The 18,875-nt window shown below is 45.8% G+C and overlaps 1 protein-coding gene across 1 annotated transcript in view; it reads left to right on the top strand.

The window, feature by feature from the left end:
• The window catches only part of LOC119178181 (uncharacterized), a 117,334-nt gene that overhangs the window by 65,595 nt on the left and 32,864 nt on the right, over nucleotides 1-18,875 (top strand). Inside the window, exons 10-11 of the mRNA XM_037429368.2 lie at nucleotides 526-958; nucleotides 5,184-5,403. Of these exons, the coding sequence (XP_037285265.2) occupies nucleotides 526-958; nucleotides 5,184-5,403 (653 nt within the window). The remainder of the gene's footprint in view (nucleotides 1-525; nucleotides 959-5,183; nucleotides 5,404-18,875) is intronic.

Consider the following 18,875-nt stretch of genomic DNA (forward strand, 5'->3'; position numbering starts at 1 on the left):
GAACACACTGGGTTTATGGTATTTCATGTTTTTGCTGCCTAAGGCAACACTTCCAGGTGAAATGTTTTGCTACACATGATTGGTTTCGTGAAGTCAGTACCGTGTACAACGAGACGTTGTCTTGGCGAGAATTGCATTACCCGCTCCAATTACCCACTCCTTTTTTCGTGCACCGGCCTGGCCTCTCCATCACAGCCCCCGCTCTGCATAAACACTGCGCCACCTTCTGCTCGGTGGCTGTTAAACCTAAAGGCGGCCTATCTGTCAGACACGTGTGCACCACAAGGTACAAACGACTTGACAGGGGTGATAGTGCTCCCGCAGAGTATAACACTTCGCACCTAGGGTCCTTGCATACAAAGTATGCCTTCAGCAGGCTCTCTTATGTCTCAATCATCCAAGTGTCCAAAACTGTGGCATTAAAGTGTGCAAATTTCACACATTCATAGACAGTCGGTCATGATGTGTGCCACAAAAGGTGAAAAATCCTTTACTACTTTGAGATGAATGTGATTGTACTTGCAGGTTGTGGAAGCCCTGCTTGAAAACAAGGCACAGGTGGACTTGGCAGATGGTGAGCAACGGACGGCACTGCGGGCAGCATCATGGGGAGGCCATGAAGAAGTGGTTGCGCAGCTTCTGGAGAAAGGGGCCGACGTCAATCGTGCTGACCGTGAGGGCCGCACAGCCCTCATTGCTGCTGCTTACATGGGCCATGCGGAGATCGTGGAGCGCTTGCTCGACGCTGGAGCAGAGGCCAACCACGCAGATGGAGACGGGCGCACGGCGCTCTCAGTAGCTGCACTGTGCGTACGTCCTTCCGAGGGCCACCTTGGTGTTGTGGCACTGCTGTTGGAAAGGGGGGCCGACGTGGATCATGTCGACAACGAAGGAATGACTCCTCTGCTTGTGGCAGCTTTTGAAGGTCATCGGGAGGTCTGCGAGCTTCTCTTGGATGGTGGGTTTGTTATTTATTACAGTTTGACCACGTTCTGAAAAAGAATCGTTACAACCAGAATTTCGTTATATGCAGCTTGACTGGGAAAATCACAAATAAATAAAAGCACAAATAAATAAAAAAGCACTGAGGGCAGAACTTACTCAAAACATTTACAGTCGAGCCCACTTATAACAAACCTGAGCCTGACGCGGCATCTGTTCGCTGTATTCCGAAGTTTGTAGTAAACGAAACGCAGCTTATAAAAAAGTTGGGAGCGAAAACACGAAATTTCTTGCCCCAAAAAAAGTTCGTGACGCACATGTTTTGAATCGCAGAAGCGATAAGGGCGGTCTCGAGTTTATTTCAAACGGCAGCGTGTTCTTCGCCAAAACCCGTGGCATAAGCTGCACGAGACACTGGCTCCGAAGTTTCGTGGTTTTCGCAATTCGATTCCTTCAAATCGCTCTTGCCGTGTACTTCATTCACAATGCCCTAATCCATGCACGGTTTCACGTTGTTGGCATCATCATCGGCCATAATGAAACCATCGCAACAGATGTCCCACCCACTCTCCCACGTCTGAGTCGACGACGCGCTGCCACAAATCGCCGCTGCAGTTCAGAAGCTTCAGGCTCGGCATCGGTCCTGACGTCGACGAAGTCGGCCTCGCGAAAACAGTTTCGCGCGCATGTAGTCGTCACTGCCGCCCACGAAATATTCACCATCTCCACAGCTGAATACCGGGACGCCCGATGCGGCAAGTTGGCTGCCATGTGGTCAACAGCTATGAGAAATCGCTCCGCAACGCGGCACCTAACGCACAGATTACGCTCAAGCCACGCGGTCACACTTTTGACGTTTTGTTGAGCGGCAGGAAAAGCGTGCAAGGCCTTCCGTCCGCCATCCTGACCACACACGCACACCAAGAGCGAGCAAAACACGCACACGCAACACACATGCCAAAACGCGTAGAACAGCTCTGGGCCCGTTTCTTGTCAGAAAACGAAACATTAATTTGAGCCAGCATGGCTGGTGTCCCGGAGCAGTGGAAAAGGGCGAAGGAGTTGTGATCAAAAGAGGATAGATTTGCGAGAGAAGGGCAAGGAGTGTTGATAGAGTGAAGAAAGGGGAAGATACGGCGGGAAGGCGACATTGAAAACCAAAACACATGGGAAAAAGGCCGGTTGGATAGCTTGCTTGAAAGGTTGGCAAAACGTGCAACTCGCGCGTAGAAAAACTTGAAAGAGTGCATGCACACGCAAAGATCAAAGCACGACTACCTGGATTGCCGCGTGCGCCGATCCAGGCGGCAGTGCTTCGACCTCTGGGCGCGCAGCGGTGTTAGAAAAACCAGCGGCTGTGGTCAAACAATCGTTTTGTTGCGCCGGTGAGTTTGCCTGGCCTCACCTATTTTGATATTTTGCCATTCATTCCGCGCAAATAACAGCTGTTTTTACACTTCTGCATGCGTGCAGAGGGCATGCTGAATAGAATGCCAAGTGGCCGAGAACAGGTCTTAAACACAAAAGAAATCGTGAATTATCAGAGTAAGGTGGGGTAGCGTACTCGCGTGCACTAGAACAATACGATTAGACAAGGCGCAGACGATTGGATACAGTCGGTGGTCAGATGGCCTGGTTGGTCACTCCAGTCCGGCGACGCCAACAACAGTACCAGCGGTCAAAAACTGAGGGGAGATGGCCGACCCGTCTTCGAAAGACTGGTGGCAGTGTGAAAACATGGGCCTCGTCTGGCAATGCAGGGTGCCCAGAGTAGCATGGGGACAAAGGACAGAGGGGTGCGTAACAAAAAGCAGTCAGGGGAAGTGGCAACTAGAGGAGTGCGAAGGCAGGATTGGTGTTTAACAATAAGAATCTATGGGGACCTCGCCGATGCCTGATCAATGGTCGAAAGCTGTTTCCCGGGAAGTCGACAGTGCGCTGACTCCGTTCGCTGTAACCGATCGGCGGCGCTTCGAGACGTTCGTTGTAAGTGCGATTTTGTGCCATTGAAGCATTGTATATTTTCACAGTCATGTGGATATTGTTTGCTTTAAGCGAAAGTTCGTTTCAAGTGGGGCCGCTATATGTGGGCTGGACTGTATTTAGTGGTAAAAAACTGCATTCTTATTATAACGAGAATTATATTGACACTCCCGATAGGTTCTTGCCATTGTGCTTCATACAAAGTACAAATTGATAACTTCCAGTGGTGGAGCCAGGGGATGGCACACTAGGCCCATGCATCTGCTGCCCTCCCTCCCCCCGATATGTCTTTTTGCCATGGCATACAGAGCACAAAATGGCGTGTGACCACATCTGCCGGCCTGGACCCCACTTCAAATCAAGGTGGCGCCCTCCCCCCCCACGAAAAAAATTTCTGCCTACGCCCCTAACATTATCCCCCCCTCCCCCCTCCATCGTAACTTCTACCCCCGGATAAAAGCGTGCAAGCAGGGGCTGCGAGCGCTACTAAAGCAGAGATCAAATAAGATGAACCATCTCCACCACTTGAACGATGCACGCGATAACACCCTCTTGCACTATCTGGCAAGCGTCAGGGCACAAGTACTGCTGACTGGGCGAATTGGTGCATGATAAAATTATATTGCTTTATCGCAGCTCAGTTCGAGCGTGAAGGAAAGATACTATGCTGTCAAAAAGGAGAAAAAAAAAACAGACGACAGTGTGAGTGCTAACTTCCAATTTTTGTTTATTGCGTACCCTTACAACACATTATATAGCTCATTCCACGGGGCGCAACACACATGACAAAACCGCACACGTGTGGAACAGCACACTATTAAGGAAACCTAGTTGTGATCCGATCACAAATTATCGATTCTATACTAATGCTTCACAGCACGCGCTCCGGAAAATTGAGCTCTTTTTGAGATAGGGCTTCAAAGACAGTGACCACTATGAAAGAGGGAGGGAAGAGAGAAGAGGGGCTGTCTCACTTTGCGACCTTCTGGAGAAATAAGGTTCTCCACATATCTAAGCGCCATTTAGTGCGCCCTATCACTCCCCTGATGATCTCCCCACCATCATTTAGGCCGGATAGGTGGAGTCATCTGGAGGTGCAAAGAGGAACCTGGCTAGTAGTAAAAAACATATTTTATTCTTCTGCTGGTGTGCATTTCCTATACGCATATTCCATGACCCCTTTCCACATATCTGAATGCTGTGTACTCCACACACACGAGTATAGCTAATTTAGATGCACGAGCGAGCGTGGCCAAAGCTTGCATCTTTGGGCACCTCCTCAAGTCTGCTTGAAACGGCGTACATTTTGGAAGCGCTTTTCTGCAAAGGGTCGATCGAATCAAAAATAATTCACGACATTGCGAATCGTGGCGATTGCACACTGTCGTATTCAACCCTAATGTGATGAGGTGAAGCACAGTAAAAAATTTGTGGAGTTAATTTTTAATTTGACGTTGACATTATTTGTTTTTGGAAAGTTCAAATAGGAAAACTTTTTGTGCAAGTTGAATAGGGAACACTATTGGAATCATTTTTGAAATTATGAGAATTGGCCCACTCTTAATGAAAACAAGCTCTAAAATTTTTATAAGTGGCCTTATTTGTAATGCATTGGTGTAATGAGGAAAAGACAACTAGGATTGGGAAGGGGCTGCAATGAGTTGTCTGGTAATTACGCACTCATGCAGGAGCTTTGTATTTACACATACCAGTATGACCACTGGCATCTAAAAGCTTTTCTGGCTATCATACATGGCTTTCTACAATGTTTCTATGGCCCTGAAAAGTAATCAAAACGTAGGGCAGTTTTCCTTTGGCTTGCCGCTTTCCTTCTTACAGTATGAATGTCACAAATTTCCAGGTCCCCAGGTTGGTAGATACGTATCTTGCATACGATTCAACATTGATATGAAATTGTCAAGTGGTTTGACGGTAAAGAGCAAGGCAGACATGGTAAAGGCTGAACTTTTTATTGGGCAAACTTTTGTTCAGCAAAGAAAATGATGCTCACAATAGTGCAATGATATTGACGAGCTCAGTCATCGGTTAAGGGTAATATGATCCTATCTGTACACAATAGCAATAAAATTTATAATCTGATACTATTTATATGTAAGAGTAATCCGATTTATACACGAAGCCTCATACATTCTAGCTTTCTAACCAGCTCCTCAATTTTCAGAATGAACACAACCACTCGCATAATAATAATAATAATCATTATTGAGTAGCAGTTTTGATGAATTGTTCTGTTGCAGCCGAGGCCGACTTAGACCATGCTGACCACAGTGGACGGACACCCCTGTTTGCTGCTGCGTCCATGGGCCATGCTGACGTGGTGGGCCTGCTCCTCTTCTGGGGCGCCTATGTGGACAGCATTGATGCCGAAGGACGAACAGTGCTCTCCATTGCAGCTGCCCAAGGCAGCGTGGAGGTGGTGCAACAACTACTGAACCGAGGACTCGATGAACTGCACAGGTTTGCATAGTTTTATGCAGCAGGGGTTCAGCATTACCTTGGCTGGTGGGTGATCTCATTTGAATGGGCAGTTATGCAAGTGCTCCTCACTCATTCTCAACCCTAGAGGGCAATCTCACTCTTCAGACTACACTGGTTGGAAAAGAGTAGGTTACACAACGGAAGATATTTTCTCAACCTGGTGGGGTCCGTGAAATAATTTGGAAAATCATAGTCCAAAAAATTGGTTCGGACATGAAAATGACATTTATTTTGATCAGAACAGCCTTAAAAAACCTCCAATGATGCTCTGCTTCACACTGTGCTTGATTAGGGACAAGCAGATTCAATTGTATTCGGGTGACCACAACGAAGTCAGCGCATTGGCAATCGCTACTGCCGACCGTTGCGGGCGACCTGGTTAGGGGCTCCATTGCACCAAGCAAATAAAAATTGATGCTGGTAAAAAAAAAGATCCATGCAAGTAATGTCTTGTCTGTTTGGTGGGATTTAAAAGAATACTGAACAAGAATTCTGTTGCACTTTCTTAGCGCTTTAAAACACCTACTAACTGCCTTTCAGCTCTCAACTTCATCTGACTCGTAGCTCACCTGGCCTTCTCTTATTAACTGTGAGAAAATTAATTTTTTCATATATATATATATAAAAAAAAGCATCGCACGGTTTCAAATTTCTGACCTTGCGAGCATAAGCTGGCTTAATGCTGATGACCCTCCTTCTCATGCGTTTATTCTCTCCGAACTTTTTTCTGTCTTGCTCAAATTTGACATTGTTGGTTTTAAAGTGTCCACAATGTCGGATTTTTACTTATTTCTAGTGATCGCACTCCTACTTCGACGTTTCCGGTCAACTGACGATTCGCATGCTCCTGTTCTGCAAATTGATTGGCTACGTCTATATCATTGTTATGTTGAGCGTATACGATGCGGGTGGTTGGAGTGCACGGAAAGTAAACGCGAAAAATTTCTGATTGGTAAAGAATAGACTGGCGTTGCATTCAGGGCTGTATCCTATTTTGTTGGCATTTTGGAGTAGTAAATAAAACTCTGGTAAATAGTGTAGTGTACATGTATTCCGCAGAAGTATAGCCACTTGTGTGAGTCGGGTCGTAGCGCGCCGCAGGACACGCATTAACCGTCGCCTTTGCACATGCTCGTTCGGACAGCCAAGCCACCAAGGGCAGCGTGGCAAATACACAGTACTGCTCCCAACAGATCGCAACACCTTATTGCCTACGGCAACGAAAAACGCAGTACAGTGCCCGTTGCAACAGGGGCAGCGGGAAAACAAATGGGTTTATCTATGCCACAGGCGAGAAGTACTACACAGTGTGCTGCGAGCACATCTTCGTAGGCAAAAGAGATTCACGGTGACACCGATACAAAGGGCCCGGTCGATGGAGCCTAGCGTTCGAGGGGGGGGGGGGGGCAACAAAAAAGGTAAGCGTTCGCCGCGGATGCAAGGTGTCGTTGGTGAAGTCCAAACGAGCCCCAAACAATAGGAGTCGACGGATGTGAGAGAAATGCGTGCTCACATTAAGTTGTCCGGGAGAAATCTGACTGACTCACTACGCAACGTCCCAAGAGACTTTACGCACGGCGCCACAGTCAACATCCGCTACCGGGTGAGAGAGGTTAATAGCCACTCCCGCTCCCCCAGTGTGACAGACCACGGAGGAGGGGAGAGTCATGTTCGGACATGAGAACAGCAGAAATAGGCGGCAAAGCCTGCGCAATGGCGGCGGGCTAGCCTCAATGCCCACAATCCCCGCTGCGGCGGCTGCATTTCCGATGGAGGCGGAAATGTTGTAGGCCCGTGTGCTCAGATTTGGGTGCACGTTAAAGAACCCCAGGTGGTCGAAATTTCCGGAGCCCTCCACTACGGCGTCTCTCATAGTCATATGGTGGTTTTGGGACGTTAAACCCCACATATCAATCAATCAATGCCCACAATAGCTATAGTAGCAGACAGTGGTCCTTAGTCTGGGCTCAATGTATGTACTAGTAATTACATCTATGGCTAGGCTAATTACATAAAATAGTGGATGAAAAGGTAAGCAGCGAATTATTTCTAGCTATAGAAAGTGGCATAAGGCAAGGAACTTTGTGTGGAAGTAATTACGTGTTTGCATCACTCACCACAAATATACAGTAGACTGCCATTAAACGAAACTCTCTTAAACGAAATTGCTTCTTAAATGGAACAACTGCCTCTAATATGTTTGGTTCCCTACTTGAATATTGCACCCCTGTTTATCTCTCAGTAAATGAAACTCCTTTAAAGGAAACACATTTTCCTTCTCCCTTCAGGTTTCGTTTAAAAGGAGTCTACTGTATGTTGCTACCTTTTAGAGAAAAAAAAAAAAAAGGTATCGGACCTTTTGTCTAAAATTTGTTTTATAGATGTTTAGAGTATTTAGCATCACATTACTCAAAATATACAAAAAAATTATATAAATTGAAATTTGCCAAAATCCGAGTAATATTTAAACAGCCAAAAGAAATGGTGCAAATCGGAAGCAACTCAGGAGATATGTTACGAGGACAGTAAACTATGCACTGAACCATCATGATTACCATATAAAGTGATTTATCATGAAGATGTCAAAAAGTTGACTTCCGAAACAATCACTTTTAAGGGGGCAGACTGCTCTTTGGGACCAAAAAGTGAAAAAAATTTTTTAAAATTTTTTTCACTTTTTTTTACTCATGACGCTGACAATGACTTTGCTGAGCCAGCAAAGTCACTGTCAGCGTCATGTAGAGGACACGTGAAGCTTAAGATTTCGAACTCAAGATTCCAACAACTGCAGAAAGACCTTGGCTCAGTAATACCATGGTGCAGTTTGTGGAAAATGGAGCTTAACTTGTCCAAGTGCTGTGTCGTTAGGTTTACCAAGAAAAAGCAGCCTTTTATCACAAACTAACTACTTCATGGAAAGGATACCATTATCCATGGTAAATGAATACAAGTATCTTGGCGTTGTCATCAACAGCACACTATCGTGGAATGATCATGTTCGCACGGTATCAGTTAAAGGCAGTCGCGTGCCGAACTTCCTACGCCGCAATTTCCGAACCGCCCCCTCTGTTCTTTACGTGTCAAATGTATGCTCGATTTTAGAATATGCTTGCACTGCCTGGGACCCGGCCACAAGTTAAATATTGATGCATTGGAGTGCATTCAGAAACGTGCGACGGGTGATTATAACTTCACCAGAAGGTCTAGCGAAATCGTTAGTTCACTTGGTTGGCCGTTACTCTCCTCAAAACGTAAATATATCAGGCTATGTCTTTTCTACAACCTAATAAACGACAAAACAGGGATCGATAAAAACAAATACATCAGACCACCAACATACATCTCATCACGGCGGGACCATCCTTTGAAAGTGTGTGAATATATGTGCCGAACATCAACGTATGCAAATACTTTTTTTCCTAAAACTATACACGAATGGAACAGTCTTCCAAAAAACATTGTGACCGCCCCTTCCACAGCGTTTCCTTCCCTTTTGAAGGAGTATGTGGTCACACAATGATGTTGTATGCTGTGATTTAGGTATTCTTGATTTGTTTTTATTTTTGTGTGCCTTGCAATTCAACTTGTCCCCACTGATTTAAATGTACTTTGAATTTGTAAACCCCCTAGAATAATGACCCCAGAGGGTGCTGTAGGTATAAATAAATAAATAAATAAATAAATAAATAAATAAATAAATAAATAAATAAATAAATACAGTGCTGAAGAATGGACACGTATTGTTATTGGGGATTAGTTGACAGAAGTACTAGGCATGGGATTTTCTATACACAAGAATATCGCTGGCAACATGGAGGAATACTGTAGCATCAGTAAGAGGGTGGCAAGTATCATACCCATACCTATCTGCGTAATGAACCCACCTTTTTTTGAGAAATGTTGACACCAATTTAAAGTGAGTGTTCATTACGCGGGAGAAAGAAGTCACGGGAATTATAACAGCGAAAAATTTGCATGATGGCTTTGCTTGTTCTGGCCCGCGAAATGTGCGACAAATCTTTTTTTGTAGCCCGAAGCTCTTTTTGTTTCCTCCTGTAACGAAAACGCACAGATCCACGCCGAAGTGTCGTCCAGCCGCTCAGTTCCAACGCTCCAGAACGTGCTGTTCATAACTATCCGTGTAGCTAGCGTACTAGCCGAACGCGCCCTGAGCGGCAGATGTTCTAACTAAGTTCACAACGACAAACCAAACAACAAAAACGCAACGTCTGATGGCGGTGCACAAACATTGCGGTAGACATTGCAGGTGCACAATGTGCCATCGACGCGGTGAGTGGTTGCGCACCGCGAAAGTCCGAGAAGGCATGTGCGCGGTGCATTTCTGTGCCGTGCACGCACCGTTTTGGAGGCCACGCCCTTTGTTTTTGTGCCGCTGTACTTTTGTGGCGCTATCAGTAAAAAGGTTTTTTCTGCATTCGACAGATGGCGCTTTATCATGAAAGGCGCGACTTTCAAATTTTTACTTACGTCGTCCGCGCTCACCCTGCTCGCAACTGTTTGGCATGATTGCAAAACTCTGTTTTGACTTTTATTGCGCGGTTATTTTGTTATGTGCAGTCAAACCTCGTTATAATGAAGTTGAAGGAAGAGTCGTAATTACTTCGTTATAACCATTAGTTTGTTATGGCCAATATCTATTTCTACCGACAATTAGCCAGCAGGAGAGAACGTACTTGCCACCGAATATCGGAGCTGCTTTCCGAGCAAAGAAAAACTGTCATCGGAAGGCAAAAAACTTGCAAAATAATAAAGAACAATGCACTTTATTTTGGCCAAATTTAGCACGTCAGCTGCCAGATCACTTCGAAGAAAAATAATCTTCAATAGACTTTTGCCGACTTTTCCTCACGCGGATGTCTGCTTTTCAAGTTGCAGAGTGCTTCCTTGCCGTCATTGTAAGCACCAAAGAAGCGGCACAGCAGGTCTGTCACATCCAGCACTTGCACGGGTGTCGGTACGTCGGGTTCGCCAACAGTAGGCTCTGGGGTGTCAACACATTCGTCACTGTCGTCATGCACACCCGTCATCACAGGCACAATTTCCACATCTGACTGCGTCAGCATCAGCACTGACGTACACGCAGAAAGTGTTGCAGTCAGGCACAACCCACATCGTCTGGGCCGGTCGCCCGCGTTACCCACACATCGCCAAAAATTTTGGCTTCTTTTTTTTTTCTTGATACCAGACTTAAGGGCTTTCAATATTGCTGACCTCTGCTAGATTGTTATATTTTTGCACATACGTTTGCCACTGCCGTTGTCCATCTTGTGTCTAGCCGCAGAAACTAATAGAGGCGGTGTTGTTCTTCCATAGCGTACGAAAAAGAAGAAAGTCACAATCTCCGCTGCCCCGGCGGCGCGTGAGGCGCCAGCGCGGAGCTGAAGGGGAGAAGGAGGTTATATGCACGGACGGGTCAAAGAGTTCTACAAAAGAAGGGAGGCGGGCGAGTCCATTAGTTCAAGAAGAGAAGGGAAGCAGGGAGACTCGATCCCACACGCGTGTTGGCAAGTGACTCCCGGGAAGCACAAGGCGCGAGTTTTGAATTACCGCAGTCGTGATGAGACTTAAACCGCCACGCGCTATGAGGTATTGAGAATGGACTTGTACCAAAATGATCAGTTAATGCTCATGGTGGACGAGGAATGGTTCATTATATCTATGGTGGGGAAATTTTCACTTCGTTAAAATGAGGTTTTTAATACATGGGCGCGTACGGTAATTTTAAGGGAAATTACAATTGCTTCGTTATATCCATTAGTTTGTTATATCCCATTTCATTATAACGAGGCTTTACTGTATTGGTTTGATTTAACATTGTTTCAATCATTAACAGCACTGGCTATCATACCGAAATAAAATGAACAGATAGATCAAAGAAATTTTTTTTTTTCGAGGACCAAGGTGGGGGGTGGGTTCATTAGGTGAATGGGTTCATTACACGAGTAAATACGGTAACCAAGTTTAACAAAAGATACACGATGAAGGTGGTACAGGCCTACGTGCCTACTTAGAGCCATGGGGATCATTTGAATGAAGGCTTCTATGAAGACGTAGAGTCGCCTCTAATAAAGACACAGTATACTATTCTGATGAGCGACTTTGATGCCAAAGTAAGCAAGAAACGAGCCGGAGAACATGCAGTGGGGGAATATGGCATCGTCTCTAGATCTCTAGAAATGCCAGAGGGGAGTGTCTGTAGAGTTCGCAGAACGTAATAATTTTTGAAGAAAACGAGCTAAGCGTAAGTTGGCGTGGCAAAGTACTAACTGCAAAATTAAAGATCAAATAGACTTCATTCTGTGTGCACACCCAAGCATTGTCCACGATGTAGAAGTAGTTGGCAAGATCCGATGCAGTGACCATAGAATGGTAAGAGCTCATATTCACCTTGATTTAAAAAGGCAACGACAAAAACTGATACGCAAGAAGCCAATTAATGAACTAGCCGTGAGAGCAAAAGTACAAGAATTCAGAGTTTCACTTCAGAGTAGGTTTGAGGCACTAATTGAAGTAACGGAGGTTAGAGTTGACACAGTGAACGATAATCTTACTAGTATAATCAAAGACTGTGCCATTAAAGTCGGAGCTTCAGTCACTAGACAAGAAACTGGCAAACTATCTTAGGAGACGAAAAATCTTAAAAGACGACAAATCATGAAAGCGTGAAATGCAACTGATAAAATAGACCTAGTGTAGCTTTTGAAGTTAATCAATAGATATAAGGTAGCCGACGTGAGAAGGTATAACAAAGAGATTTGAGTAGGCTGTGAAAAGCGGCAGATGCCTGAAATCTGCGAAGGCAAACTTGTGCATAGGCAGAAATCTAATGTATGCATTAAGGAACAAGGGAGGCAATGTCACCAATATGGATAAGATAGTCGAGGTGGCGGTAGAGTTCTACAGAGCTGTACAGAAACGAAAACAAGCAGGATGATATTGTGGGAAACAATAATAGTCTAGAGGAATTCAAAATTCTACCAGTATTGGCAGGGGAGCTAAGAAAAGCTCTAGAAGGAGTGCAAAGAGGCAAAGCCGCTGCTTGAGGATAAGGCAACAACAGACCTCCTGAAAGATCGCCCCGCCGCGGTGGTCTAGTGGCTAAGGTACTCGGCTGCTGACCCGCAGGTCGCGGGTTCAAATCCCGGCTGTGGCGGCTGCATTTCCGATGGAGGCGGAAATGTCGTAGGCCCGTGTGCTCAGATTTGGGTGCACGTTAAAGAACCCCAGGTGGTCGAAATTTCCGGAGCCCTCCACTATGGCGTCTCTCATAATCATATGGTGGTTTTGGGACGTTAAACCCCACAAATCAATCAAGACCTCCTGAAAGATGGCAGAGAAATTGTGTAACACAGACTGGCCACCTTATATACAAAGTGTCTCCTGATGAGACGGGTACCAGAATCTTGGAAGAACACCAACATCATCTTAATTAATAAGAAAGGAGACCTGAAGGACTTTAAAAATTATAAGGTGATCAGCCAACTGTCCGTTCTCTGCAAACTATTTACAGAAATAATAGCGAATAGACTTAAGACTCCATAAGAGTTCAATCAACCAAAGGACCAAGCAGTGTTTCGTACAGGCTACTCCACAATAGACCATATTCATACTATCAATCAGGTAATAGAGAAATGCATGGAATACAACTAACTCCTATACATGGCCTTCATAGATTACACGAAGGCGTTTAAGTCAGTCGAGACTTCAGCAGTAATGAAGGCACTGCGGAGTCAGGGCATCGAAGAACCCTACGTAAACATACTGAAAGAAATGTACAGTGGATCCCATGGAGGAAGGAAAAACTAAAGAGAACACCTGACGTCATATTCGTGAAGCCGTCACATCGCAAACTTCCACACCTCCTTCTAGTGGAGTAGCAAATATAAACACTTTGCTATTTCCACCGTGTGGCGGCCTTGGAAGCGGGGCTAGCGGCAAGTCTATTCGCAAATGCTGCTCTTTTTGCTTGTTTTTTTAGAAAAGCTGTGTGATGCCCAGTTGTTGTTTATACTCGGTGTGAATCGCGTGCATTGCCGAAATTACCTTGTGTCACTTTTCACGTATGTTCGCTTCATTTCTGATCACTAATTCATAGTATCTGCATGCGGAGCTCTCGGCTGTATGCTCCATTGGTTATTATTCATTGTGTCAACTGAGAGCACACGCGAACTTTTGTTTTTGGTGTTGTAGACGTCATATTGCATCTTCAGTAGTTGTGTCATTCATATCGAAGGACAACAAACTTTTCTTGTTATCCGACTAAGTGTGTTTGTATTGTGTGGAGTGCGCTTACTGTTTTTTAGTTGTGTGCACATTGAAATTACACACTTTACGTGCATGATCGCGTTTGCAATACAGTGGCATCTTCTTTTCGCCGTGACGTTACGTCAAGTACTAGGTTGGCATTGCACGGAATAGCTACAAAGAAAGCTCTTAAAATTGCGTGTTGCCACACTCTCACCATATATACGAGTAAGGATACTGCTAATCGGCCCATAGATTGTGTAATCTGGCTACGAAAAAAAAAAAAGCCTTATGGCGAGCAGAACGCATGAGTCATTGCTGAATTGGTTCTAATACGATGATGCAGGGGCTGAATGAATTTGATTACGGAACATACCGGTACCTTGTGTTCTGTTGCACAAAAATGCTCTTTGAAGTATTTCAGCACGCCGCGCTCGGGCCTGCCACGCACGAACAGTCTGGGAAACGTGTGCTTCCAACATTTTACTGCATGCGAACCTCACAATACATGTTAAGTTTACGCCAGGACTATAAGTTCGTGCTGAAGTGAACTAGCACGGAAAGCACGCCGCAGAGGGTCTACTGTTTTGTTTGCCCCATACCGGCTTGTTTGCCCCGTAAAATTGACATTACTTCCGCCATACTTCTCGCAATGCATTGGGATACAATAGGGCCCCTCCTCTGTATTTCCTTTCTCCATGGTGGATTCACAGCCACCATAGTTCCACATAAAGAAAGCAAGCAACAGAATCCCAATAAAGAAGGGCGTAAGGCAAGGAGACACGATCTTTCCAATGCTATTCAGCACATGTTTACAGGAGGTTTTCAGTACCCTAAATTGGGAAGTGTTAGAGATGGAGAGTATATTAGCAACCTGCACTTTGCTAATGACATTGCCTTGATGAGTGGCTCAGGGCACAGCTTATGATTACAGAACTGGGCACGGAAAGCAGAAAAGTAGGCCTTAAAATTAATATGCATAAAACTAAAGTAATGTGCAACAGTCTCAGCAGAAAATAGCACTTTGTGATAGATGGAGAGATGCTAAAAGTTGTCTCCTTAGGACAAACCGCGGAGCCGAACCATGTGAGTGAAATAACCAAAAGAATAAGAATGGGGTGGATCACATTCGGCAAGTATTCTCAAATCCTGAATGGTAATCTGCCACCGATCCTCAAGAGGAAGGTATATAACAGCTGCATCTTGCCGGGACTTGCCTATGGAGCAGAAACTTGGAGGCTTACAAAAAGGGTTCAACTTAAATTGAGGACGACGCAGCGAGCAATGGAAAGCAAGATGAAAGGTGTAACTTTATGAGACAAGAAGACAGCAGAGTGGGTTAGGGAACAAACTGGGGTTAAGGATATCATAGTTAAAATCAAGAAGAAAAAATGGACATAGGCCAGGCTCGTAGCATGTAGGCAGGACGACTGCTGGTCATTAAGGATAACCGACTGGATTTCCAGAGAAGGCAAATGCACGAAGGGTGGACAGAAAGTTATGTGGGCCAATAAGATTAAAAAGTTCGCAGGTATAGCGTGGCTACAGAAAGCACAAGACAGGGTTGAATGGCAGATCATGGGAGAGGCTTTTTCCCTGCAGTGGCCGTAGTCAGGCTTGTGATGATGATGAACAAGAAGTGGAAAAACTGACGAAACTTCGAAATTCGTGTCGGAAGATGCCACTGTTTCGATAAACGAAGTTTATTTCTCGTATTTTTGAACAGCTGGTTGTATTTTTGATGGATTGTCCGCATGCTGCGGCTGCTTGCGAGTGCAAGCCGTGACGTCACACTCACCGAGGAGCATGCAGTATGCAAGTGTTCTTGTCCTCCTCTACCTTTTCTCCACCTGTCCTTTCATCCCACTCTCTCCCTTCCACAAAAGCTCTGGTGCTTTGCCCCAGCTGGAAGCATTGTTCGCTGTTGTTTTTGTTCATACCGGTTTTGGGAACCGAAGTGGGAGTTGAGAGAGTCGAGAGATGCAGGCGACAGCTGGCATTGTTGGCTTGCCCGTTTCAGGTTTGTGGACGTCACGAAACGTCACCTTCTCTAGTTCACTACGTGGCCGCTAGACACGGAAGTTTGTGAAAAACGCATTAAATTTATTATTTTCTTGTAGTTTTTGCATGGAATGAAGGTTGCCTCTATAGATTTCAGGGCCCAATCCTTCAATTTCGCTGAAAATCTCGGGGGCAAAAATTTTGTTCGGTATCTCTTTGATGAAGCGGACCTTCACAGACATCGCACAGTATGCGAACCTCCAGCATTTTGCCTCCATCGAAACATTATTGCCACGCCTGCGATTGTTTCAAAATGAACACGTTAACTACTGAGTGCTACTGAGCAACCACAGCAGCAGAGAACATGTGACACGCACAATGGCTCAAAAACAGTTAATACAGCACCAACACGACCACGTGCGGAATGACAGACGGAAGAACCACATTCTCTTTCTTCCGCCGTGGGAAAAACAATCACACACACACACGCATGTGCATGCAGGCACACACACACACAAACTACCGGCGTATTAATGATGACAATAGACAGTTATAGTTTACCAGGCTTAGCGGGATAGCGGGCTTACCGGGATAGCAGGATCGAAGTGTGCATGAGCAGTAACGTACGTGACCCATACCGCTCACCGTACGCTCGCTATTTTTCGAATTTAACGTTACCATGTTAGCGTGGTTTACATAGTGTATGTAAAACATGGCGGCGGTTTCAGATGCCCGCTTTTAAGTGATTTTTCTGTAGTTCAAACATTCACTTTATTCGCAGAAAGCGACTGCTTAAAATGGTTTTGCTTGCCATTTACCTGTAATATTACTAAAAAAAATTATACCATTGGTTCGCGTGAGGACACAGGTTAACATTCTCGTTTTCTTTTCCTTTTCACCATTCTTTAGCTTATTCATCCTTTAATAGCTGGTGCCACTGTCTCAGCTGTGGCACGTAAACCACATAGACGTTATCCCGTTCAACTATAAGGCACTGTCCACAACAAGCGTTTGCGGTATGGTAACCCTATTCCCTTAATCTTTGCTATCACGCTAATGGTAAACTACAAGGGTGTAATAGGGCTGACTGAAAAATAAAAGTTGCATCCAATGATAGTTTTGCCAGGCAAGGAGTATCGAGATGGTCTTCAAAACCAGAAGGTTGTGCATGCTTCCAGTCTTGATAACTACCGTATTTTCCGGTGTATAAAGCGCACCTTTGTATAAGATGCACCCCCCAGTTTTCGCAAGTTTTCATGCAAAAATTAATATATATAAGACGCACCGGTGTATAAGACGCACCTACATTCACTCACTTTCCGCAAAGAAACTTCATAACGTGCAGTTGAGCGAGCATTGTAAAATGCCGTACTTACGTTTCTGAGCGCCAGTCCGTAAGAAAACTTATACTACACCGAACTTGTGAGAAAAAATAATGCGCACCCACTGAAACGTTCCGCACGACTGTAGGAAAACATTTTATTCCTCAAAGCCCTCAAAGTCCCCGTCCTCCGACGCGCTTTGGAATAGTTCAACGAGCTCTGGCGGCAGTGACGCTGGGACTTCCTCTGTTTCCTCTTCGGAATCGCTGCTGCTGCTGCTGTCGTCGGCGTCGAGGCCAGGGGCTGAGGATGCTAGCAGGCCTGCCTTGCGGAACCCCGCAGTTACGGTGGCCTGTGACACCGCACACCAGGCTTCGCGCACCCACTTTGCGACCTCGCAAAACAAAGCACGCCTCATGCGTCCAGTTGCGGTATAGCTATGCTCGCCGTCGGACATCCATGACTCCCACAGGCGCCGCAGAATAGCCTTGAAACTGCGGTTCACCGAGATGTCCAACGGCTGAAGCATTTTTGTCATCCCGCCTGGGATAACCGCAGCGGTGCAGTTTTTTGCCTTGATGCGCTTCAAAGTGAGCTCCGTTATATGCGCCCGCATGCTATCCAATACCAGGAGGCCCTTCTTCGCATGAAAGAAACCGTCCGGTCGCTTAGAAAAGCATTTTTCAAGCCACTTGCCCATCATCTCTTCGTCCATCCAGCCTTTCACGTTCGTTTCTATGACGACACCAGACGGGAAAGACTCTTTCGGCATCGTCTTCCGCTTGAATATAATCATTGGCGGAAGTTTTTGCCCGTCGGCGCAACATGCCAGCACAACCGTGAAGTGCGCTTTTTCGTGGCCGGTAGTTTTGATGGTGACAGACTTGTCACCTTTCGGTGCCACACTCCTTTCCATTGGGATGTCAAACGTAAGTGGCACCTCGTCCATGTTTATTATATGGCTGTTGCCGCTGCCATCGTCTTCAATGGCTTTCTTAACGAAAGCCTGGAATCTTTCAAGCTTGTCCTTGAAATCTGCTGGCAGATTCTGGCACATGCTTGTGCAGGCCCTCATCGCCAGCGCTTTGCGGCGCATAAATCTGGAGCACCAGGACGGCCCGCCAACAAAATCAACGGCGCCCACCTCCTTAGCTAGCGCCTGCGCTTTGAGACGCAGCTGCACCGTTGACATCGCCCTACCTTGGGCACGCTGCTCCAGTATCCATGAGTGCAGACGTCCCTCAAGGTCTGGCCATCGTGCTTTCTTGCCGCGGTCAGCTTTCTTGTCACTCTTCATGGCCTGAAGCTTAGCAGTCGACTGTCGCCATGTGCGGACCATCTTCTCCGTGACGTCGAAATGACGGCCCGCTGCCCAGTTTCCGTAGTCCTCTGCATACTTCAGAGCAGCAAGCTTAAACTTCGCCGTGTAACTTTTCCGTTTAGCCGGCATACTGCAGGTGAAGGTAACAAAGGCGCGGACCAACCGAACGAATGAAGTTGCAAATGGCGACTAGTCCAACTCGCTGAACGACAGCGTAGCGGTGGTAGCGGCAGTAGCGGCCGAATCCGAACCAAACCGCCGAACCCGTCGCGCACCTATCGCCATCTTACGCCGATTTCACTCACTGAGTACAGCTCTCTATGGTACAGCCTCTGAAACTCGCGCAGTTTCAGTGAGCTGAGAACTCGCACGACGACATACTTTTTTAAATTTTTCCGTTTTATGTACTTTGGTTTTGTTTTAAAACTGTAGTACCGGCACGTTGAGTGTTCGTTATTGTAATTATGATGCATAATTCGCATTGGGCTGCTCTAGTGGTTTAAAAAAAAAGACTAATGAGCATCAACACGAGTTTCTCCCAA

This window comes from Rhipicephalus microplus, chromosome 2 (genome assembly GCF_043290135.1).
Source record: "Rhipicephalus microplus isolate Deutch F79 chromosome 2, USDA_Rmic, whole genome shotgun sequence".
Classification (NCBI taxonomy): domain Eukaryota; kingdom Metazoa; phylum Arthropoda; class Arachnida; order Ixodida; family Ixodidae; genus Rhipicephalus; species Rhipicephalus microplus.